The sequence below is a fragment of the Pseudophryne corroboree genome, chromosome 5 (genome assembly GCF_028390025.1).
Source record: "Pseudophryne corroboree isolate aPseCor3 chromosome 5, aPseCor3.hap2, whole genome shotgun sequence".
NCBI classification, from domain to species: domain Eukaryota; kingdom Metazoa; phylum Chordata; class Amphibia; order Anura; family Myobatrachidae; genus Pseudophryne; species Pseudophryne corroboree.
Window position 1 is genome coordinate 154,700,077 of NC_086448.1, and position 26,285 is coordinate 154,726,361.

At 47.3% G+C, this 26,285-nt stretch overlaps 1 protein-coding gene across 5 annotated transcripts in view; it reads left to right on the plus strand.

The window, feature by feature from the left end:
- GORASP1 (golgi reassembly stacking protein 1) overlaps nucleotides 1–26,285 on the plus strand; it is a 142,316-nt gene that overhangs the window by 33,002 nt on the left and 83,029 nt on the right. For 2 of the 5 annotated variants that reach the window (XM_063921829.1, XM_063921832.1), the window contains 2 exons: nucleotides 1,753–1,874; nucleotides 3,580–3,660. In XM_063921829.1, coding sequence (XP_063777899.1) covers nucleotides 1,753–1,874; nucleotides 3,580–3,660 — 203 coding nt within the window. Of the gene's footprint in view, nucleotides 1–1,752; nucleotides 1,875–1,955; nucleotides 2,034–3,579; nucleotides 3,661–26,285 lie in introns of those variants that run through there. The other 3 variants (XM_063921830.1, XM_063921833.1, XM_063921831.1) reach the window with 2 other exon arrangements.

Genomic DNA, 26,285 nt, shown 5'->3' on the forward strand with positions numbered 1-26,285 from the left:
ACTATAAAACTTTGGAGTACAGTAAATAGAAGGTGTCAGACACACATCTGCTGTTCACAGTGACAATAAGGTGCATTTTTCTTAGTGTGTGTGTAAGTTATAGTGGTTTAATAACCATTTGTGTATTTGTCATTCTGTATGAAATGTTTGTGCTATGTTTCTGTATTTATAAACCAGTAATGTAGCATGAAGCAAGGGAATTGTTCCCAGTCCCCGTCCTACATGTATGTGCAGGTAGGGCGTCACCACACCCTGGCTATCTAACTGATGTAAAGGGAAGCTACAGGTTACCTCTGTGTGACACACCAGTATATACTGTATCACACACTATTACAGGAGCTGTGTATACAGATAGCGCTGGATACACTACTGTGGTATCTTTTATATGGAAACCCAATTCCCAGAAATGTAGGAAAACTGGAAAGGAAAAAAAGTAAATGACTACAGTTGTTCAGTGATAATGACAGACATGCAGAAATCATCATCACATGCTTCTTCTTACTAATGGTGCCCATACACTTGTGAGATAATCGGTGCTAATCTTTGATTTCGACCGCATCTGTGAGAGAAATTGAAGGACTGTATGCACATTTTAGGTACCTTTTGACGCGATGCGCGGGCACGCCGATCGAATCTCGCGTCTTAAGATTGTATGTGCTGCACTTAATATTTATTGAATCGCAGTGCGATCGCATGTGTTTTTAAAAACAAATGCTATATATCGCACTGCAATGGGCACCCGCCGGGAGCAGCCCACTCGGCGGTGACGTGCCCATCATGTGATTATCATGCGATCTATCGCATGATCGCGTGGTAATCTCTTTGGCAGTTCAGGTGTGATTTCATCGCACCTGAACTGCCGCTGCGATGTCGCGTCGCGGGGCATCGCACAAGTGTATGGGCACCATTACACTGTGAGGAGCACTGCTAATCCTTTAACAAGAAAGATAGTGCAATAGGGGTCTGATCGTAGTTGTACGTTATTGCACAGTCACAGGTAAGCAGCTGTGCATGACCGTGCAACTAATATGCTAATGTAGCAGGAGGCATCTGTAGGAAATAGACGCCTCCTGACAGCATCTGCAATCTGAGTGCTCTGTCACCATCGGTTGGTATGATCGCAGCCCTCGGCTATCTGAGTAAGCCTAATGACTGCCAGAACTGTACAGCCAAGGCCAGAAAATCTGCACCTGCAGACCCTGCCCTCCCCATTCCAAGAAAACTGGGTCAGCATGCTCCTGTTTTTGGGAATGATGGCCAGCACCGCCCACCCACAAACACCAGCAGCCTGTCAAGCAGTTGGCGGCACGGTGTGCGACAATGTCTGACATGTTCTGCCATCGGGAATACGTACAGCTTTGAGTCAGGCCCTAGGTTGTGTGGGACAATTTTTCCGGTTAATGTGGTTTACTTAGATATCTGAAAAACCTTATATACAGTATGCCTGATAACAAATCACATACTGTACATGTTTATGTGATGTAATATTTCAATAAATGTATATTGTTTTTTGCGCTAATTATTAAGAGGTCTGGCATGTGAATAATACACTCAAATACTCTAAAATACACACACACATATATATATACACACACACAAAATTATTTACTGCACAATATAACAATTCAAAGTTTGCAACTGGTTGCTATTATAGCAATGTATATTCCTATAAAGGATCACAGTAAGATGACATGTAAAACCATTAAGACAAAAGTAAAAGTAAAGAAAACATCTCTTATATCTATGCTCCAGGTAGAGCTGGTCTTTTCGAATACAAAAAGAAGCCTGTGGAACAGGCAGTTAGGATTGGTAAGAGAAGAAAGAAGATGCGTTTTGTATCAAAATTCAATAAAAAGTCAGGAGAGATGAAAAAGGTATTATGAAATCATTTTGCCGTAATTCAACAAGACACTGTCTTCCAAGAGAGAAAACTTAGGGTGGTGTTTAAGAAAAATAGAAATTTAAGAAGTATGATAACACCCAGCATGTTAAAAAGGGAAAAGAAGAGAATAAGATGGAATATATACAGAAAGGTTGGTTAAATTAATCTATTAAGGTTGCTTCAAATGTGGAGAAAGTAGATGTATCAGTTGTAGTATTATTGCCAACTGATACATGGAAAAAATATGCCATTAATGACTTCATTCACTGTAACACTGATTACTGTGTATACTTATTGCGGTGATCTTGTGGCCTGCAATGTGTGGTAATACCCCCTCAAGTATAGATTTAGAGAACATTGATGTAATATTCTGAAGGGGTTTCAACAATATAGTGTAATGCTGCTTTTTGCCAGAACGCATAATTGCAACCAAATTGGATTGCCATGCATTGGAGTGCAACATGTGAAGTCCACATTGAGAGGGGGAGATAGGTTTTAATCTTCTGTGTTCTAGGGAAGTACTGTGGATTTTTAAATTGAGCACCCTGGTTCCACAGGGCCTCATTGGAAACATAGATTTTGAATCTTTTTCCTGATGGGTTTAAGATCCATATACTGCATTCCTGATGTGTTTAAGATGATTTCTGTCATACATGCCACTCAGCTTTCAGGTCAAAAAGTTCTACTGTAACCTTATCAGACCACATTACTTCTGGCACGTATCAGCAGTATCTATTAAGTGCTGTTCTGCAAAGTGCATGGGGAATGATGATGTTTTTTCTGCATCTGCTACTTTCCTGTCACTCTTTGTGAGGCATACAGTATAATGAGCATTTCTCCTGTGCAGCAGCTCTCCCTGGATTGAACACTAATTACATTATCATACCATTCCAAATTCTGGGGTAATCTTTGTCCAAATGTGCATTATTTGATTGACAGATAATAATCAGTGTTAGAACCAGGGGCGTTTTAACAGAGGAGGGGGCCTGTGCGCGGGTTCCGGATGGTCCCCCTCCTCTGCATGGTTCAGTAGTCTCCGGCATTGTGCTGGAGTCTACTGCGCGTGTGCAGGTCTCCAGAAACATGGTGCCTGCTATGTTCCAGAGACCAAATTCCCTACTGCGCATGCGTACTGGCCATTTTGGCTGCGATTTTCACCACGGCTGCAGCGCCCGACGCTGGACTACGCACCACTATAGAAGCGCTAATGCTTAGCACCAAAAGAGAAGCATGTCTTCACTCACTCTATTGTTACTGACATAGACAATGTCCATCCAGTTATTGGATTCAAAAATATTAATATATTCAGATATAGTTCAAAGTTCACATTGATGGTTCCTATTGATGTTCTAGAGTGTCAGTATCTCTGAAGACAGACAAATGCTTTTCAGAGGAGTATGTGTGATCCAACGTTAACATTGTAATTGCAATGTTATCACAAATAGCATATTTTAAACCCAAGAATTGGATGGCCATTGTGTATGTTTGTAACTCATTATTAAATAATATTAAGGAAAGCAAATTATTGAGCTTGTTGCTATTGTTAAAGCATATTTGTGCTATTTGCACCATGTTAGATTTGGTTTGTTCTTGGTGAGCTGCTCTAGAATCCGAGGGAGAAAGTGGTATAGTCCACGGACTGTGAAATAAGTGACATACACAAAGCTCCAGCTAACTGACTGTTTCCTTTATTTTAGGTGCAAGAGAATTCCCCAGCACAAAAAGCCGGACTCGAGCCCTTTTTCGATTTTATAATTGCAATAGGACATGCAAGGCTGGTAAGCAATTACTTATCATTTATTTCTAAACCTCTTGCACAGTACTGTATATGGTGACCCATTTATAAAGGCAGTCTTGCTGCAGTGAGAGAAGAATCTTCTGAATGTAACTTTCATTTGCCAACCACAAACATGTGCCCATGCTACCCACGATGTGATTTGCTGGTGGGACAACCCTGCTTTTGATCATACATCAACAGAGATGAATTACATTTCTATGCAGGCGCTGGGTATGGTTGACCGTAGGCCAGGATCCCGGCCGCCAGAATGCCAGCAGGGGGGCGAGCGCAATGAAGCCCCTTGCGGGCTCTGCTGCGCTCGCCACGCTGCTGGCTCGGTCGTTCGTTGTGCTTGCCACAGGTTCTATTGCCACTCTGGGTTCTATTCCCACTCTATGGGTGTCCTGGACACTCACGAGTGCGACTAGTCCTCGTCCCCCTGCCGGCATTCAGTTGGCAGGATCCCAGCGTCGATATGCTGACCTCCGGGATCCCAACCGCCGGGATGGTGACTACCTCCTCAATACAGTGTTGTAGTAATTCAAGTATCCATGCTTAGAGTACCATGGTGTGTGCTGTAAAGTTTATAATGAATCGAGTTTGAAAGATCTGTCATATGTCAATATGACAATTCTCATATGTCAATTCTGCAAAGATTAAGTTTTTTTTAAAGAAAATGTGATTGCACAATTAGAGTATAACATGAATGGCCACTTTAATTTATCAGTACTATATGTCTTTGTACTGGGGAAGGAAACTGAAATTTCTCTAACGTCCTAAGTGGATGCTGGGGACTCCGTAAGGACCAGGGGGATAGCGGCTCCGCAGGAGACTGGGCACAAAAGTAAAGCTTTAGAACTACCTGGTGTGCACTGGCTCCTCCCCCTATGACCCTCCTCCAAGCCTCAGTTAGATTTTTGTGCCCGAACGAGAAGGGTGCACACTAGGTGGCTTTCCTGAGCTGCTTAGTGAAAAGTTTAGTTTTAGGTTTTTTATGTTCAGTGAGACCTGCTGGCAACAGGCTCACTGCATCGAGGGACTAAGGGGAGAAGTAGCGAACTCACCTGCGTGCAGAGTGGATTGGGCTTCTTAGGCTACTGGACATTAGCTCCAGAGGGACCGATCACAGGCCCAGCCATGGATAGGTCCCAGAGCCGTGCCGCCGGCCCCCTTACAGAGCCAGAAGACAGAAGAGGTCCGGAAAATCGGCGGCAGAAGACGTCCTGTCTTCAACAAGGTAGCGCACAGCACTGCAGCTGTGCGCCATTGCTCTCAGCACACTTCACACTCCGGTCACTGAGGGTGCAGGGCGCTGGGGGGGGGGGCGCCCTGAGACGCAATAAAAACACCTTGGATGGCAAAAAAATGCATCACATATAGCTCCTGGGCTATATGGATGAATTTAACCCCTGCCAGAATACACAGAAAAACGGGAGATAAGGCCGCCGAAAAGGGGGCGGAGCCTATCTCCTCAGCACACTGGCGCCATTTTCCCTCACAGCTCCGTTGGAGGGAAGCTCCCTGGCTCTCCCCTGCAGTCACTACACTACAGAAAGGGTTAAAAAAGAGAGGGGGGGCACTAATTACGCGCAGTATTAAAAATACAGCAGCTATAAGGGGAAAAACACTTATATAAGGTTATCCCTGTATATATATAGCGCTCTGGTGTGTGCTGGCAAACTCTCCCTCTGTCTCCCCAAAGGGCTAGTGGGGTCCTGTCCTCTATCAGAGCATTCCCTGTGTGTGTGCTGTGTGTCGGTACGTTTGTGTCGACATGTATGAGGAGAAAAATTATGTGGAGACGGAGCAGATTGCCTGTAATAGTGATGTCACCCCCTAGGGGGTCGACACCTGAGTGGATGAACTGTTGGAAGGCATTACGTAACAGTGTCAGCTCTGTATAAAAGACAGTGGTTGACATGAGACAGCCGGCTACTCAGCTTGTGCCTGTCCAGACGTCTCATAGGCCGTCAGGGGCTCTAAAGCGCCCGTTACCTCAGATGGCAGATATAGACGCCGACACGGATACTGACTCCAGTGTTGACGGTGAAGAGACAAATGTGACTTCCAGTAGGGCCACACGTTACATGATTGAGGCAATGAAAAATGTTTTACACATTTCTGATAATACGAGTACCACCAAAAAGGGGTATTATGTTCGGTGAGGAAAAACTACCTGTAGTTTTCCTGAATCTGAGAAATTAAATGAGGTGTGTGATGATGCGTGGGTTTCCCCCGATAACAACTGATAATTTCTAAAATGTTATTGGCATTATATCCTTTCCCGCCAGAGGTTAGGGTGCGTTGGGAAACACCCCCTAGGGTGGATAAAGCGCTCACACGCTTGTAAGAACAAGGGCTCTACCCTCTCCTGAGATGGCCGCCCTTAAGGATCCTGCTGATAGAAAGCAGGAGGGTATCCTAAAATGTATTTACACACATACTGGTGTTATACTGCGACCAGCAATCGCCTCAGCCTGGATGTGCAGTGCTGGGTTGGCGTGGTCGGATTCCCTGACTAAAAATATTGATACCCTAGATAGGGACAGTATATTATTGCCTATAGAGCATTTAAAAGATGCATTTCTATATATGCGTGATGCACAGCGGAATATTTGCCGACTGGCATCAAGTCTAAGTGCGTTGTCCATTTCTGCCAGTAGAGGGTTATGGACACGACAGTGGTCAGGTGATGCGGATTCCAAACGGCATTTGGAAGTATTGCCTTATTAAGGGGAGGAGTTATTTGGGGTCGGTCTTTCAGACCTGGTGGCCACGGCAACAGCTGGGAAATCCACGTTTGTACCCCAGGTCGCCTCTCAACATAAGAAGACGCCGTATTATCAGGCGCAGTCTTTTCGTGGGCAAGCGGGCAAAAGGTTCCTCATTTCTGCCCCGTGACAGAGGGAGAGGAAAAAGGCTGCAGAAATCAGCCAGTTCCCAGGAACAGAAACCCTCTCCCGCCTCTGCCAAGCCCTCAGTATGACGCTGGGGCTTTACAAGCAGAATCAGGCACGGTGGGGGCCCGTCTCAATGAATTTCAGCGCGCAGTGGGCTCACTCGCAAGTAGACCCCTGGATCCTTCAGGTGATATCTCAGGGGTACAAATTGGAATTCGAGACGTCTCCCCCTCGCCGTTTCCTAAAGTCGGCTTTAACGATGTCTCCTTCTGACAGGGAGGCAGTTTTGGAAGCCATTCACAAGCTGTATTCCCAGCAGGTGATAATCAAGGTATCCCTCCTGCAACAGGGAACGGGGTATTATTCCACACTGTTGTGGTACCGAAGCCGGACGGTTCGGTGAGACCGATTCTAAATCTAAAATCTTGAACACTTACATACGGAGGTTCAAATTCAAGATTGAGTCACTCAGAGCAGTGATTGCGAACCTGGAAGAAGGGGACTACATGATGTCTCGGGACATCAAGGATGCTTACCTTCATGTCCCAATTTACCCTTCTCACCAAGGGTACCTCAGGTTTATGGTACAGAACTGTCACTATCAGTTTCAGACGCTGCCGTATGGATGGTCCACGGCACCCCGGGTCTTTACCAAGGTAATGGCCGAAATGATGATACTCCTTCGAAGGAAGGGAATTTTAGTTATCCCTTACTTGGACGATTCCCTGATAAGGGTAAGATCCAGGGAACAGTTGGAGGTCGGTGTAGCACTATCTCAGGTAGTGTTGCGGCAGCACGATTGGATTCTCAATATTCCAAAATCGCAGCTGATTCCGACGACTCGTCTTCTGTTCTTAGGGATGATCCTGGACACAGTCCAGAAAAAGGTGTTTCTCCCGGAGGAGAAAGTCAGGGAGTTATCCGAGCTAGTCGGGAACCTCCTATAACCGAGCCAAGTCTCAGTACATCAATGAACTGGTTCTGGGAAAAATGGTGGCTTCCTACGAAGCAATCCCATTCGGCAGATTCCACGCAAGAACTTTCCAGTGGGACCTGCTGGACAAATGGTCCGGGTCGCATCTTCAGATGCATCAGCGGATAACCCTGTCACCAAGCACAAGGGTGTCTCTCCTGTGGTGGTTGCAGAGTGCTCATCTTCTAGAGGGCCGCACATTCAGGACTGGGTCCTGGTGACCACGGATGCCAGCCTGCGAGGCTGGGGAGCAATCACACAGGGAAGGAATTTCCAGAGCTTATGGTCAAGCCTGGAGACATCACTTCACATAAATATCCTGAAGCTAAGGGCCATTTACAATGCTCTAAGCTCAGCAAGACCTCTGCTTCAAGGCCACCCGGAGTTGATCCATTCGGACAACATCACGGCAGTCACCCACGTAAACAGACAGGGTGACACAAGAAGCAGGAGGGCAATGGCAGAAGCTGCAAGGATTCTTCGCTGGGCGGAAAATCATGTGATAGCACTGTCAGCAGTATTCATTCCGGGAGTGGACAACTGGGAAGCAGACTTCCTCAGCAGACACGACCTCCACCCGGGAGAGTGGGGACTTCACCCAGAAGTCTTCCACATGTTTATAAAACTCGACAAGTATTGCGCCAGGTCAAGGGACCCTCAGGCAATATCTGTAGACGCTCTGGTAACACAGTGAGTGTACCAGTCAGTGTATGTGTTCCCTCCTCTGCCTCTCATACCCAAGGTACTGAGAATTATAAGATGGAGAGGAGTAAGCACTATATTCGTGGCTCCGGATTGGCCAAGAAGGACTTGGTAACCGGAACTTCAAGAGATGCTCACGGAGGATCCGTGGCCTCTACCTCTAAGAAGGGACCTGCTCCAGCAAGGACCCTGTCTGTTCCAAGACTTACCACGGCTGCGTTTGACGGCATGGCGGTTGAACGCCGGATCCTGAAGGAGAAAGGCATTCCGAATGAAGTCATTCCTATCCTGATCAAAGCCAGGAAAGATATAACCGCAAAACATTATCACCGCATTTGGCGAAAATATGTTGCGTGGTGCGAGGCCAGTAAGGCCCCGACGGAGGAATTTTCAACTAGGTCGATTCCTACATTTCCTGCAAACAGGAGTGTCTATGGGCCTGAAATGGGGGTCCATTAAGGTTCAAATTTCGGCCCTGTCAATTTTCTTCCAAAAAAGAACTAGCTTCAGTCCCTGAAGTTCAGACGTTTGTGAAAGGGGTACTGTATATACAGCCTCCTTTTGTGCCTCCAGTGGCACCTTGGGATCTAAATGTAGTTGTTGGGTTCCAAAAGTCACATTGGTTTGAACCACTTAAATATGTGGAGTTAAAATATCTCACATGGAAAGTGGTCATGCTGTTGGCCCTGGCCTGGGCTAGGTGCGTGTCAGAATTGGCGGCTTTATCCTGTAAAAGCCCTCATCTGATTTTCCATTCGGACAGGGCGGAATTGAGGACTTGTCCTCAGTTTCTCCCTAAGGTGGTTTTCAGCGTTTCACCTGAATCAACCTATTGTGGTGCCTGCGGCTACTAGGGACTTGGAGGACTCCAAGTTGCTAGACGTTGTCAGAGCCCTATAAATATAGGTTTCCAGGACGGCTGGAGTCAGAAAATCTGACTCGTTGTTTATTCTGTATGCACCCAACAAGCTGGGTGCTCCTGCTTCTAAGCAGACTATTGCTCGTTGGATTTGTAGTACAATTCAGCTTGCACATTCTGTGGCAGGCCTGCCACAGCCAAAATCTGTAAAAGCCCATTCCACAAGGAAGGTGGGCTCATCTTAGGCTGCCCGAGGGGTCTCGGCTTTACAACTTTGCCGAGCAGCTACTTGGTCAGGAGCAAATACGTTTGTAAAATTCTACAAATTTGATACCCTGGCTGAGGAGGACCTGGAGTTCTCTCATTTGGTGCTGCAGAGTCATCCGCACTCTCCCGCCCGTTTGGGAGCTTTGGTATAATCCCCATGGTCCTTACGGAGTTCCCAGCATCCACTTAGGACGTTAGAGAAAATAAGAATTTACTTACCGATAATTCTATTTCTCGTAGTCCGTAGTGGATGCTGGGCGCCCATCCCAAGTGCGGATTGTCTGCAATACTGGTACATAGTTATTGTTACCAAAAAAATCGGGTTATTGCTGTAGTGAGCCATCTTTTCTAGAGGCTCCTCTGTTATCATGATGTTAACTGGGTTTAGATCACAAGTTATATGGTGTGATTGGTGTGGCTGGTATGAGTCTTACCCGGGATTCAAAATCCTTCCTTATTGTGTACGCTCGTCCGGGCACAGTATCCTAACTGAGGCTTGGAGGAGGGTCATAGGGGGAGGAGCCAGTGCACACCAGGTAGTTCTAAAGCTTTACTTTTGTGCCCAGTCTCCTGCGGAGCCGCTATCCCCCTGGTCCTTACGGAGTCCCCAGCATCCACTACGGACTACGAGAAATAGAATTATCGGTAAGTAAATTCTTATTATTTGGAGGAAACCCACACTAACATGTGGAGAGCATATACAGTATGTAAGTGACATTCTGGCCCTCCCACTGAAAAGCAGCATTGCTAACCACAGTACCACCGTGTTGCCATGTTCTATGCCTAAAACTATTATAAGTTGTGAAACGGTTACTTTGCTGGCTTCTTTCAATGGTCATCATCGGAGGTGTATCTAGTGGTCTAAGCGCCCCTCTGGCATAGTAAGAGTTTGGCGTTCCCCCCCATATTTGAAATAGAGAAGGATCATGTGCAAAAAAGTGGCACACTTTGCCCACACTGTGGCAGTACCCCTTACACACTATGCCCCTTCCTCGGCTGGCGCCGCTGGTGAGTGCCATCCTGGCCAATGGGTAGATACACCCCTGTCCCCACCCTCCTCTCAGCACATAACCAAAGTCCCCATCCCCCTCCCAGCACATTGCAATACTCCCCTCCTAGCACATAGCCATAGCCGCCCACCTCCTAAGCACATAGCTGTAGTCCCCCCAGCACATAGGCATGGTCTCTGGTAATCCTGCCTGGCTGGAGGCTTGCACAGGAGGCAACCACTGTTACAGACGCTGCACCACACTTTACTAAAGAAACTGAAAATAAACTACAACTCCCAGCAGCCCTTGCTGCTGGGAGCTCCCGACTGCAAGTCAGTGCGGTGCTGGGCACTGGCCCCAGCTCCTGCCTGACGTACGAGCCTCCAGCCAAGCCGATGCCACTACTAATTTATTCCACCCCCTGGCTAAGAATGGCAGCGCCCCCTCCTCGGCTGTTGCCCCTGGCGAGTGCCATCATCGCCAATGGGTAGATACGCATCAAAGTCTGAGACTGCAGAATTGATAGATTAAGTCTTAAAAAGTGATAAAGTGGAGAGTGATAAAGTACCAATCAATTAGCTCCTGTCATTTTTTGCAAACACATCCTGTAACATAACAGTTAGGAAGCTGATTGGCTGATACTTTATCAACGTCCACTTCATCACTCTTTAACGCTTAGTACATTTAGGCCATAATATGTAACCCATATATAACGGTCAGAGACACTATGGGGGTAATTCAGTTGGGCATGAGGTTTAGTGAGGTAAAAAACCTTGCTTACCTTGCTCCCAATTTTGGGTTACTGCGGGTATGTGCGCTCCCTATACCCACAGTATCTAATTTTTAAAAAGTAGTCGCAGGGTTTTCAGCACTGAAAACCCTGCGGCGTGTGAAAAAACCCCTCCACAAAACATACTCACCTGTCTGGCGCTCTCCAGGGGCCTGCTCTGAAGGTGCGAGAAAAAAACCGCAGCGTTTTCTATAGAAATCACAGTTTCCATTTTCTGTGTTCTAATTGAATACCAAAACTCCACGGCTGCCGGAAAAACTGCCACATATTTGTAAAAAACATTTCCCTCCTGCAATTGAATTCCCCCCAAAATTAACTCTTACCTGTAGGAACATGTTTTTGTCTTCTCAAAAAATAGTTTTAAAATAACCTTGTCATTATATCTGTGCCAGGAGAAGACTGTTGTGTCCAATATGATTTATTCCTGGTCTATGTTATTTCATCACTAGGTTCTTTTTCAGTGACACATCAAGCTGGGTTAATTTTAAAGTCCCTGTAATCCTCCCGAGAGACTAATTGCCGGGCACACACTGCAGGCTTACATCAAACCCTGTTGAGATGGTTTTGTGGAACCTGGCAGCTGCTGACTGTGTGTCTTAAAAGCATTACTCTGCTATGTGTATTACTCTGCTTTGTAACGAAGCAGTTATTGTGGACACAAGTCCATGAATAACGAGAAGCTGATTAACATGTGCTGAAATGTTACGTCTTTACCATCCAATCTCTGATGTGTCTGTAATGTTCCAGCAGATTCCATCTGTCCAGATTAAGGAACATGAAACACACTTCACCATCAGTGCTTGGAAGGTTGTATTTCCTTCTACCTAAAGGTGCATACACACTGGGCGTTTTCTCTGGCTGGGTCCACAGGATAACATTGGGATATTGTCGAGCGACAGCGAAAATGGCACCAACACGGTCACGAGCCTTCTGGCCTCCCAGGATGCACAGGGGCCTCCACTATATAGTCCCGCCCACTGACTCAGTCAGATCAGTTTTTTGCTTGGTGCGGCAGGAAGCCGCATGGTCACAGGGCTGATGTGAGAGCAGCCTCAAGCTTTTATTATTTTATTTTTATAGACTTACTATATTGTTTCTCTAACGTCCTAGTGGATGCTGGGAACTCCGTAAGGACCATGGGGAATAGCGGGCTCCGAAGGAGGCTGGGCACTCTAGAAAGATTTATGACTACCTGGTGTGCACTGGCTCCTCCCACTATGACCCTCCTCCAAGCCTCAGTTAGATCTTGTGCCCGGCCGAGGTTGGATGCACACTAGGGGCTCTCCTGAGCCCTTAGAAAGAAAGTATAGATTTAGGTTTTTTATTTTCAGTGAGACCTGCTGGCAACAGGCTCACTGCAGCGAGGGACTAAGGGGAGAAGAAGCGAACTCGCCTGCTTGCAGCCGGATTGGGCTTCTTAGGCTACTGGACACCATTAGCTCCAGAGGGATCGACCGCAGGCCCAGTCCTTGGTGTTCGGTCCCGGAGCCGCGCCGCCGTCCCCCTTACAGAGCCAGAAGCAAGAAGAGGTCCGGAAAAACGGCGGCAGAAGACATCAGTCTTCACCAAGGTAGCGCACAGCACTGCATCTGTGCGCCATTGCTCCTCATGCACACCACACACTCCGGTCACTGAGGGTGCAGGGCGCTGGGGGGGGGGCGCCCTGAGCAGCAATATAAACACCTTGGCTGGCAAAAATACATCACATATAACCCCCAGGGCTATATGGATGTATATTAACCCCTGCCAGATTCCATAAAAATGCGGGAGAAAAGTCCGCGAAAAAGGGGCGGAGCCTATCTCCTCAGCACACTGGCGCCATTTTTCACTCACAGCTCCGTTGGAGGGAAGCTCCCTGGCTCTCCCCTGCAGTCTACACTACAGAACAGGGTTAAAACAGAGAGGGGGGACACTAAATTTAGGCGCAGTATAAATTAAATAAAGCAGCTATAGGGGACATAACTCAGTTAGTCCCTGCATTATATAGCGCTCTGGTGTGTGCTGGCATACTCTCACTCTGTCCCCCCAAAGGGCTTTTGTGGGTCCTGTCCTCATTGGAGCATTCCTTGTGTGTGTGCGGTGTGTCGGTACGGCTGTGTCGACATGTTTGATGAGGAGACTTATGTGGAGGCGGAGCAGATGCCGATAAATGAGATGTCGCCCCTGTGGGCCGACACCAGAGTGGATGGATAGGTGGAAGGTATTAACCGACAGTGTCAACTCCTTACATAAAAGGCTGGATGACGTAACAGCTATGGGACAGCCGGCTTCTCAGCCCGCGCCTGCCCAGACGTCTCAAAGGCCATCAACGCTCCCTCAGATGGCAGACACAGATGTCGACACGGAGTCTGACTCCAGTGTCGACGAGGTTGAGACATATACACAATCCACTAGGAACATCCGTTACATGATCCCGGCAATATAACATGTGTTACACATTTCTGACATTAACCCAAGTACCACTAAAAACAAAGGGTTTTATGTGTGGGGAGAAAAAGCAGGCAGTGTTTTGTTCCCCCATCAAATGAGTGAATGAAGTGTAAAAAAGCGTGGGTTTCCCCGATAAGAAACTGGTAATTTCTAACAAGTTACTGATGGCGTACCCTTTCCTGCCAGAGGATAAGTTACGCTGGGAGATATCCCCTAGGGTGGATAAGGCGCTCACACGTTTGTCAAGGTGGCACTGCCGTCTTAGGATACGGCCACTTTGAAGGTACCTGCTGATAAATAGCAGGAGGCTATCCTGAAGTCTGTAATTACACACTCAGGTACTAGACTGAGACCTGCAGACTGCTGCAGCGTGGTCTGTACCCCTTTCAAACAGGGATACTATTTTGCGAACATAAGACGTCGTCTTATATATGAGGGATGCACAGAGGAATATTTTGCCGGCTGGCATCCTGAATTATTGCAATGTCCATTCTGTCAGGAGGGTATTGGAGACCCGACACTGGACAGGTGATGCTGACTTTAAAAGGCACATAGAGCCTTATAAGGGTGAGGAATTGGTTGGGGATGGTCTCTGGGACCTCGTATCCACAGCAACAGCTGGGATGAAAATATTTTACCTCAGGTTTCCTCACAGCCTAAGAAACGCACTGTATTATCAGGTACAGTCCTTTCGGCTTCAAAAAAGCAGGCGGGTCAAACGAGGGAAGAGGGAAAAAGCTGCACCAGCAGCCAGTTCCCAGAATCAAAATTCTTCCCCTGCTTCCTCTGAGTCCACCGCATGACGCGGGGGCTCCACAGGCGTAGCCAGGTACGGTGGGGGGCCGCCTCAAAAATTTCAGCGATCAGTGGGCTCGCTCACAGGTGGATCCCTGGATCCTTCAAGTAGTATCTCAGGGGTACAAGCTGGAAGTCGAGGCGTCTCCCCCCCGCCGTTTACTCAAATCTGCCTTGCCGACAACTCCCTCAGGCAGGGAGGCTGTGCTAGAGGTAATTCACAAGCTGTATTCCCAGCAGGTGATAGTCAAGGTGCCCCTACTTCAACAAGGACGGGGTTACTATTCCACACTGTTTGTGGTACCGAAACCAGCCGGTTCGGTGAGACCCATTTTAGAATGGAAATCCTTGAACACTTACATAACAAAGTTCAAGATGGAATCGCTCAGGGCGGTTATTGCAAGCCTGGACGAGGGGGATTACATGGTATCCCTGGACATCAAGGATGCTTACCTGCATGTCCCTATTTACCTTCCTCACCAGGAGTACCTCAGATTGTGGTACAGGATTGCCATTACCAATTCCAGACACTACCGTTTGGACTGTCCACGGCACCGAGGGTGTTTACCAAGGTAATGGCAGAAATTATGATACTCCTTCAAAACAAAAAAAAAAAAAAGGGAGTTTTTATTTATCCCATACTTGGACGATCTCCTTATAAAGGCAAGGTCCAGGGAGCAGATACTGGTCGGAGTAGCACTATCTCAGGAGGTGCTACAACAGCATGGCTGGATTCTAAACATTCCAAAGTCACAGCTGGTTCCTTCCACTCGCTTACTGTTCCTGGGGATGATTTTGGACACAGAACAGAAAAAAGTGTTTCTCCCGCAGGAGAAAGCCAAGGAGCTGTCATCTCTAGTCAGAGACCTCCTAAAACCAAAAAGGGTATCGGTGCATCGTTGCACACGAGTCCTGGGAAAAATGGTGGCTTCATACGAAGCAATTCCATTCGGCAGGTTCCATGCGAGGACCTTCCAGTGAGACCTCTTAGATAAGTGGTCGGGATCGCATCTTCAAATGCATCAAATGATAACCCTGTCTCCAAGGACCAGAGTGTCTCTACTGTGGTGGATGCAGGGTGCTCATCTTCTAGAGGGCCGCAGTTTCGGCATATAGGACTGGGTCCTGGTGACCACGGATGCCAGCCTTCAAGGCTGGGGAGCAGTCACACAGGGAAGAAACTTCCAGGGCCTATGGTCAAGTCAGGAGACTTCCCTACATATAAATTCTGGAACTGAGGGCCATTTACAATGCCCTAAGTCAGGCAAGACCCCTGTTTCAAAACCAGCCAGTACTGATACAGTCAGACAACATCACGGCAGTCGCCCATGTGACCCGACAGGGCGGCACAAGAAGCAGGATGGCAATGGCAGAAGCCACAAGGATTCTCCGATGGGCGGAAAATCACGTACTAGCACTGTCAGCAGTGTTCATTCCGGGAGTGGACAACTGGGAAGCAGACTTCCTCAGCAGACACGACCTACACCCGGGAGAGTGGGGACTTCATCCAGAAGTCTTCCTGCTGTTGGTAAACCGTTGGGAAAGGCCACAGGTGGACATGATGGCGTCCCGCCTCAACAAAAAGCTAAAGAGATATTGCGCCAGGTCAAGGGACCCTCAGGCGATAGCTGTGGACGCTCTAGTGACACCGTGGGTGTACCAGTCGGTTTATGTGTTCCCTACTCTGCCTCTCATACCAAAGGTACTGAGAATAATAAGATGGCGAGGAGTAAGAACGATACTCGTGGTTCCGGATTGGCTAAGAAGGGCTTGGTACCCGGAACTTCAGGCAATGATATCAGAGGACCCATGGCCTCTGCCGCTCAGACAGGACCTGCTTCAGCAGGGGCCCTGTCTGTTCCAAGACTTACCGCGGCTGCGTTTGACGGCATGGCGATTGAGCGCCGGATCCTGAAGGAAAAGGGTATTCCGGAAGAAGTCATTCCTGCGCTTATTAAAGCCAGGAAAGATGTTACGGCAAAGCATTATCACCGCATGTGGCGGAAATATGTTGCATGGTGCGAGGCCAAAAAGGCCCCAACAGAGGAATTTCCACTAGGTCGATTTCTACATTTCCTGCAAGCAGGAGTGAATATGGGCCTGAGTCTAGGCTCCATTAAAGTACAGATCTCGGCTCTGTCGATTTTCTTTCAAAAAGAATTAGCTTCAGTACCTGAAGTTCAGACATTGTGAAAGGAGTGCTGCATATTCAGCCCCGTTTGTGCCCCCTGTGGCACCTGGGGATCTCAACGTGGTGTTGAGTTTTCTTAAAATCACATTGGTTTGAGCCACTAAAAACCGTGGATCTAAAATATCTCACGTGGAAAGTGGTCATGTTATTGGCCTTGGCTTCAGCCAGGCGAGTGTCAGAATTGGCGGCTTTATCATGTAAAAGCCCTTATCTGATTTTCCATATGGATAGGGCAGAATTGAGGACTCGTCCCCAATTTCTTCCTAAGGTGGTGTCAGCGTTTCACCTGAACCAGCCTATTGTGGTGCCGGCGGCTACTAGTGAATTGGAGGACTCCAAGTTGCTAGACGTTGTCAGGGCCCTGAAAATATGTTTCCAGGACGGCTGGAGTCAGAAACTCTGACTCGCTATTTATCCTGTATGCACCCAACAAGCTGGGTGCTCCTGCTTCTAAGCAGTCTATTGCTCGCTGGATTTGTAGTACAATTCAGCTTGCACATTCTGTGGCAGGCATACCACAGCCAAAATCTGTAAATGCCCATTCCACAAGGAAGGTGGGCTCATCTTGGGCGGCTGCCCGAGGGGTCTCGGCTTTACAACTTTGCCGAGCAGCTACTTGGTCAGGGGCAAACACGTTTGCAAAATTCTACAAATTTGATACCCTGGCTGAGGAGGACCTGGAGTTCTCTCATTCGGTGCTACAGAGTCATCCGCACTCTCCCGCCCGTTTGGGAGCTTTGGTATAATCCCCATGGTCCTTACGGAGTTCCCAGCATCCACTAGGACGTTAGAGAAAATAAGAATTTACTCACCGGTAATTCTATTTCTCGTAGTCCGTAGTGGATGCTGGGCGCCCATCCCAAGTGCGGATTGTCTGCAATACTTGTAAATAGTTATTGTTAACTAAAGGGTTATTGTTGAGCCATCTGTTGAGAGGCTCAGTTGTTTTCATACTGTCAAACTGGATATAGTATCACGAGTTGTACGGTGTGATTGGTGTGGCTGGTAAGAGTCTTACCCGGGATTCTAAATCCTTCCTTATTATGTCTGCTCGTCTGGGCACAGTGTCCTAACTGAGGCTTGGAGGAGGGTCATAGTGGGAGGAGCCAGTGCACACCAGGTAGTCCTAAATCTTTCTAGAGTGCCCAGCCTCGTTCGGAGCCCGCTATTCCCCATGGTCCTTACGGAGTTCCCAGCATCCACTACGGACTACGAGAAATAGAATTACCGGTGAGTAAATTCTTATTTTTTTTGAGCGACTTCTCTTAACAGCGTCTTAAACGCATACTAGAAAGAGACGCTCCAACAACTCCCCACCGGGTCGCAACAACGCTTACCTTTGGGTATCAGTGCTGTCTCGACGGGCGTCTGTGTCGGATGTTCTAGCAGGTCCAGCAGACGTTGACAATACCTATTCTATACTTTGTATAAAACACGCTAAAAGGTTAAAGAACACAGTACGCAATTGGCGTATGGAATACCGTAAGAGTACGCACGTAGCGTAACGAACGCTTAGCCGTGGACGAGACGCACGAGCGGCACGTTCGCTCACGGCTTAGAGCGTAAAGGCAAGCACGCTATAGGCTGCCGTCTAACGTAATGATACGCTATCAGCGTAGCGGACGCTCGGGACCACGAGGAGATCACAAGCGGCGCTGACGCTCACAGTGTTAAACCTTTAAAACAATACCATAAGCAATGTACTTATACTGTAAACCCTTGTGCAGTGATAAGGTGTAAATGCAACACAGTGTAACCTTGTTAGTTTAAAAGCTGTATGAGCGTATGTGACTCTCAGTGAACCCCTTAGCAATATAATAAACACTCAAATACCGGTCTAAGGGTCTAACGCCTTTTAAGGAAATGAATGAACGTTCAATCGCAAAAGAATAATACAATACAAGTTATACACTACCAAGATAACATAAAATACCTAACCGGATAACTACACATAAAATACACTACAGATACAGTTACATTTAAAGGAGGGGAAGGAGAGAGAGAATGGCTTATAACATTAAATAAGAGACAATATGGTTGCAGAGAACTTACGCACCAGGGGAAACAATCGCAAGCGCCTTTCTGGATATCCAGCTCCCGATTATCAGCAATGAGAACCGTTGAAGAGAGTAGAGAGCTGGCCCAGATCGGCTTGTCCTTTTATACACTACACACAATACAGTACAATGGTCCCTACATTCTTATTGTTCATTGGACACAGGAATTCGTCTTCGCATTATAACAAAAGGTCATAGGTTGGTTCATACAGGTGGGCTGTGACTATTCCTAACTGCTCAGGTGGGTGGGAAACTGGGTTTCCCGCCGCATGGGTAATAAAGTGCAAATATAGTAAATGTCCATAAACTTCTTATGTCCATAACTATACGCACGAGCGATTAATCCGCTTCAAACCAACACCGGAATATTGCTAATTATATTCTCTTCCGATGGATACTAAACACCACTGTGTAACCCCTGTCTGACCCTTCGTATCAAACAAAGAGGGATCTCCTTGTCCCCGAACATACTACATTAACTAAACTTTCAGATTCTATCAAAGGGACCATAATCTACAAAATACATTATATGAATAAAATATGTTACGATTGAGTCGCCCGCTAGACGCACATAAACTCTACCGTAAATGCGCATACCGTGCGCCTGCGGGTGCACGCAACTGAGAGTATGCGCACGCACGGGAGGGCTCATGCACACGCAGCAGGCACTCGCATAAGGTGCATATATGGCAGTGTGTAGCGTGATATTTTTCTGACTTTGACAGTCCACCCTTTGGCAGTCACCAATAACTGCCACTCCCTAAAACAGTTCAAAAGAGAAAAATATATGTCATGTATAATACATTTCTATGATTGGGTAGGGGAGGAGAGGAGAAGGTATGAAAAGGGTATGACCTAGTGAGATAGCAGAAGCATGTGTGTATGAATCCATGTTTGGGGGGGGGGGTCATGTATCATCGTGCCGTACGTGTTTTAAATCAAGCTTCGAGGTATTGCGAAGTATACATTTGAATTCCTTCTTTTCTCTATCGTCCTAGTGGATGCTGGGGTTCCTGAAAGGACCATGGGGGAATAGCGGCTCCGCAGGAGACAGGGCACAAAAAGTAAAGCTTTAGGATCAGGTGGTGTGCACTGGCTCCTCCCCCCATGACCCTCCTCCAAGCCTCAGTTAGATTTTTGTGCCCGGCCGAGAAGGGTGCAATCTAGGTGGCTCTCCTAAAGAGCTGCTTAGAAAAGTTTAGTTTAGGTTTTTTTATTTTACAGTGAGTCCTGCTGGCAACAGGATCACTGCAACGAGGGACTTAGGGGAGAAGAAGTGAACTCACCTGCGTGCAGGATGGATTGGCTTCTTTGGCTACTGGACATTAGCTCCAGAGGGACGATCACAGGTACAGCCTGGATGGTCACCGGAGCCTCGCCGCCGGCCCCCTTGCAGATGCTGAAACGAGAAGAGGTCCAGAATCGGCGGCAGAAGACTCCTCAGTCTTCTTAAGGTAGCGCACAGCACTGCAGCTGTGCGCCATTTCCTCTCAGCACACTTCACACGGCAGTCACTGAGGGTGCAGGGCGCTGGGAGGGGGGCGCCCTGGGAGGCAAATGAAAACCTTTTTTGGCTAAAAATACCTCACATATAGCCTCCGGGGGCTATATGGAGATATTTAACCCCTGCCAGAATCCATTAAAGAGCGGGAGACGAGCCCGCCGAAAAAGGGGCGGGGCCTATCTCCTCAGCACACAGCGCCATTTTCCCTCACAGAAAGGCTGGAGGGAAGGCTCCCAGGCTCTCCCCTGCACTGCACTACAGAAACAGGGTTAAAACAGAGAGGGGGGGCACTAATTTGGCGTTCGAAATATATAAAAGATGCTATAAGGGAAAACACTTATATAAGGTTGTCCCTATATAATTATAGCGTTTTTGGTGTGTGCTGGCAAACTCTCCCTCTGTCTCTCCAAAGGGCTAGTGGGTCCTGTCCTCTATCAGAGCATTCCCTGTGTGTGTGCTGTGTGTCGGTACGTGTGTGTCGACATGTATGAGGACGATGTTGGTGAGGAGGCGGAGCAATTGCCTGTAATGGTGATGTCACTCTCTAGGGAGTCGACACCGGAATGGATGGCTTATTTAGGGAATTACGTGATAATGTCAACACGCTGCAAGGTCGGTTGACGACATGAGACGGCCGACAAACAATTAGTACCGGTCCAGACGTCTCAGAAACACCGTCAGGGGTTTTAAAACGCCCGTTTACTTTAGTCGGTCGACACAGACACAGACACGGACACTGAATCCAGTGTCGACGGTGAATAAACAAACGTATTCCTTATTAGGGCCACACGTTAAGGGCAATGAAGGAGGTGTTACATATTTCTGATACTACAAGTACCACAAAAGAGGGTATTATGTGGGATGTGAAAAAACTACCGTAGTTTTTCCTGAATCAGATAAATTAAATGAAGTGTGTGATGATGCGTGGGTTCCCCCCGATAGAAAATTATGGGCGGTATACCCTTTCCCGCCAGAAGTTAGGGCGCGTTGGGAAACACCCCTTAGGGTGGATAAGGCGCTCACACGCTTATCAAAACAAGTGGCGGTACCGTCTATAGATAGGGCCGTCCTCAAGGAGCCAGCTGACAGGAGGCTGGAAAATATCATAAAAAGTATATACACACATACTGGTGTTATACTGCGACCAGCGATCGCCTCAGCCTGGATGTGCAGAGCTGGGGTGGCTTGGTCGGATTCCCTGACTAAAAATATTGATACCCTTGACAGGGACAGTATTTTATTGACTATAGAGCATTTAAAGGATGCATTTTCTATATATGCGAGATGCACAGAGGGATATTTGCACTCTGGCATCAAGAGTAAGTGCGATGTCCATATCTGCCAGAAGATGTTTATGGACACGACAGTGGTCAGGTGATGCAGATTCCAAACGGCACAAAGGTGTATTGCTGTATAAAGGAAGAGGAGTTATTTGGGGTCGGTCCATCGGACCTGGTGGCCACGGCAACTGCTGGAAAATCCACCGTTTTTACCCTAAGTCACATCTCTGCAGAAAAAGACACCGTCTTTTCAGCCTCAGTCCTTTCGTCCCTATAAGAGTCATATCTGCCCAGGGATAGAGGAAAGGGAAGAAGACTGCAGCAGGCAGCCCATTCCCAGGAACAGAAGCGTTCCACCGCTTCTGCCAAGCTCTCAGCATGACGCTGGGACCGTACAGGACCCCTGGATCCTACATGTAGTATCCCAGGGGTACAGATTGGAATGTCGAGACGTTTCCCCTTCGCAGGCTCCTGAAGTCTGGTTTACCAAGGTCTCCCTCCGACAAGGAGGCAGTATGGGAAACAATTCACAAGCTGTATTCCCAGCAGGTGATAATCAAATTACCCCTCCTCCAACAAGAAAAGGGGTATTATTCCACATTATATTGTGGTACTGAAGCCAGAAGGCTAGGTGAGACCTATTCTAAATCTAAAAAAATTTGAACACTTACAAAGGTTCAAATCAAGATGGAGTCACTCAGAGCAGTGATAACGAACCAGGAAGAAGGGGACTATATAGTGTCCCGAGACATCAGGGATGCTTACCTCCATGTCCAAAATTTGCCCTTCTCACTAAGGGTACCTCAGGTTCGTGGTACAGAACTGTCACTATCCGTTTCAGACGCTGCCGTTTGGATTGTCCACGGCACCCCGGGTCTTTACCAAGGTAATGGCCGAAATGATGATTCTTCTTCGAAGAAAAGGCGTCTTAATTATCCCTTACTTGGACGATCTCCTGATAAGGGCAAAGTCCAGGGAACAGTTGGAGGTCGGAGTAGCACTATCTCGGATACTGCTACAACAGCACGGGTGGATTCTAAATATTCCAAAATCGCAGCTGATCCCGACGACAAGTCTGCTGTGCCTAGGGATGATTCTGGACACAGTCCAGAAAAAGGTGTTTCTCCCGGAAGAGAAAGCCAGGGAGTTATCCGAGCTAGTCAGGAACCTCCTAAAATCAGTGCATCATTGCACAAGGGTCCTGGTAAAGATGGTGACTTCCTACGAAGCAATTCCATTCGGCAGATTTCACGCAAGAATTTTTCAGTGGGATCTGCTGGACAAATGGTCCGGATCGCATCTTCAGATGCATCAGCGGATAACCCTATATCCAAGGACAAGGGTGTCTCTCCTGTGGTGGTTACAGAGTGCTCATCTTCTAGAGGGCCGCAGATTCGGCATTCAGGATTGGATGCTGGTGACCACGGAGACCAGCCCGAGAGGCTGGGGAGCAGTCACACAAGGAAAAAATTTCCAGGGAGTGTGATCAAGTCTGGAGACTTTTCTCCACATAAATATACTGGAGCTAAGGGTAAATTTATAATACTCTAAGCTTAGCAAGACCTCTGCTTCAAGGTCAGCCGGTATTGATCCAGTGGGAAAAACATCACGGCAGTCGCCCACGTAAATAGACAGGGCGGCACAAGAAGCAGGAGGGCAATGGCAAAAACTGCAAGGACTTTTCGCTGGGCGGAAAATCATGTGATAGCACTGTCAGCAGTGTTTCATTCCAGGAATGGAAACTGGGAAGCAGACTTCCTCAGCAGGCACGACCTCCACCCGGCAGAGTGGAAACTTCATCGGGAAGTTTTCCACATGATTGTAAACCGTTGGGAAATACCAAAGGTGGACATGATGGCGTCCCGTCTGAACAAAAAACGGGACAGGTATTGCGCCAGGTTAAGAGACCCTCAGGCAATAGCTGTGGACGTTCTGGTAACACCATGGATGTACCAGTCGGTGTATGTGTTCCATCCTCTGCTTCTCATACCTAAGGTACTGAGACTTATAAGACGTAGAGGAGTAAGAACTATACTCATGGCTCCGGATTGGCCAAGAAGGACTTGGTACCCGGAACTTCAAGAGATGCTCACAGAGGACTTATGGCCTCTGCCGCTAAGAAGGGACTTGTTTCAGCAAGTACCATGTCTGTTCCAAGACTTACCGCAGCTGCGTTTGACGGCATGGCGGTTGAACGCCGGATCCTAAGGGAAAAAGGCATTCCGGAAGAGGTCATTCCTACCCTGGTCAAAGCCAGAAAGGAGGTGACCGCACAACATTATCACCACATGTGGCAAAAATATGTTGCGTGGTGTGAGGCTAGAAAGGCCCCACGAAGAAATTTCAACTCGGTCGATTCCTGCATTTCCTGCAAACAGGAGTGTCTATGGGCCTCAAATTGGGGTCCATTAAGGTTCAAATTTCGGCCCTGTTGATTTTCTTCCAGAAAGAAGTGGCTTCAGTTCCTGAAGTCCAGAAGTTTGTCAAGGGAGTATTGCATATACAACCCCCTTTTGTGCCTCCAGTGGCACTGTGGGATCTCAACGTAGTTCTGGGATTCCTCAAATCACATTGGTTTAAAACCAGTCAAATCTGTGGATTTGAAGCATCTCACATGAAAAGTGACCATGCTCTTGGCCCTGGCCTGGACCAGGCGAGTGTCAAATTGGTGGTTTTTTTTTCTCAAAAAAGCCCATATCTGGTTGTCCATTTGGACAGGGCAGAGCTGCGGACTCGTCCCCAGTTCTCTCCCTAAGGTGGTGTCAGTGTTTCACCTGAACCAGCTTATTTTGGTGCCTTGCGCCTACTAGGGACTTGGAGGACTCCAGGTTGCTAGATGTTGTCAGGGCCCTGTAAATATAGGTTCCAGGACGGCTGGAGTCAGGAAAACTGACTTGCTGTTATCCTGTATGCACCCAACAAACTGGGTGCTCTTGCTTCTAAGCAGACTATTGCTAGTTGGATGTGTAATACAATTCAGCTTGCACATTCTGTGGCAGGCCTGCCACAGCCAAAATATGTAAATGCCCATTCCACAAGGAAGGTGGGCTTATCTTGGGCGGCTGCCCGAGGGGTCTCGGCTTTACAACTTTGCCGAGCGGCTATTTAGTCAGGGGCAAACACGTTGGTAAAATCCTACAAATTTGATACCCTGGCTAAGGAGGACCTTGAGTTCTCTCATTCGGTGCTGCAGAGTCATCCGCACTCTCCCGCCCGTTTGGGAGCTTTGGTATTATCCCCATGGTCCTTTCAGGAACCCCAGCATCCATTAGGACGATAGAGAAAATAAGAATTTACTTACCGATAATTCTATTTCTCGGAGTCCGTAGTGGATGCTGGGCGCCCATCCCAAGTGCGGATTATCTGCAATACTTGTACATAGTTACAAAAATCGGGTTATTATTGTTGTGAGCCATCTTTTCAGAGGCTCCGCTGTTATCATACTGTTAACTGGGTTCAGATCACAGGTTGTACAGTGTGATTGGTGTGGCTGGTATGAGTCTTACCCGGGATTCAAAATCCTTCCTTATTGTGTACGCTCGTCCGGGCACAGTATCCTAACTGAGGCTTGGAGGAGGGTCATGGGGGGAGGAGCCAGTGCACACCACCTGATCCTAAAGCTTTACTTTTTGTGCCCTGTCTCCTGCGGAGCCGCTATTCCCCCATGGTCCTTTCAGGAACCCCAGCATCCACTACGGACTCCGAGAAATAGAATTATCGGTAAGTAAATTCTTATTATCCCGTGGTACGGGTCTGTGGATGGGCTGTCGAACTTTACCGAGCTCTCTTCGGTTTTTGGTTGCAACAAAATGGGGGAACACATTTTAGTTGATGATACATGAATGGGGGAATATGTGAGTGCTGATATCTGTGCCTATATTCCCTATCGACTATGTGTGTTATTACCTGAAGGTGGTAGAGGTGAAGATAAAGAACAATTATGGTAAATGCAGTGATAAACTATGTGAGGTTAATATACATTTGCCGATTGAGGTCTTGTCTTGTGTCTTGTCTTGTCTGGTCTTGATGTACATGTTGACTGTAGTCTCCTTGGGCTTTTGCCAAAGTGCGAACAAAAGCTTTCTCAATGTCCATAGACTTACAAAAAGTGTTGGGCTAGCGTAAAATTAAAGGTACTAGGGATATGGGGGTCTATGGCATAGTCCATCAGTTGTCTGTGTAAAAGGTTGTCAAATTTTTCTTCCAAGCGGATGTCTTTTTACCTTGGAGGAAAACAAAGGAGAAACGGGTGAAAGAAACGGACCGTGGACTCACATTTTCATCACAACATTGTCTCTATCGTTGGGTCATAAACCAAATCAGTCGTTGTTATTACAGTATCTTCACTTCTTAAACTCATCACTCGGGCGCTACGTTTACACTTTGTTAAAACCCGGACGCATCTAAATATCAGACCGACCAATATGATGACACCCAGAGTACACAAAAGAAATTTCCCTACATCCATGGTAATTCCTTGAGTCCATTCTCCTAAACCAGAGAACCAATTTCATGGGTTCAACCATGACACCCAACTGGTCAGCTCATTACCCACAGCGGCAAGGGTGAGATTGTGTTTCCTTCGGAACTCCCATTTTAATTGCAAAATGTCATCCATCTTTTTGTCTATGACCTCGACCGGGTCCTCGGTGCTGTTTGTAATATATGTGCAGCACTTTATTCCATACTGAGTCGCTAGGGTAACACAATACCCGCCTGTCACAGCTGTGAGATAATTGAGAATCTTCCTATGCTGAACCAGTTCTGTTTTATAAGCTTGGAGCTCCCTTCCGGTATACCTGAATGTGTCATCATACATTTCAGTGATATTGTCTAATAAATTTGCAAGCGCAGATATATATTTATAATTTATCACTCCTCTGGCGGTA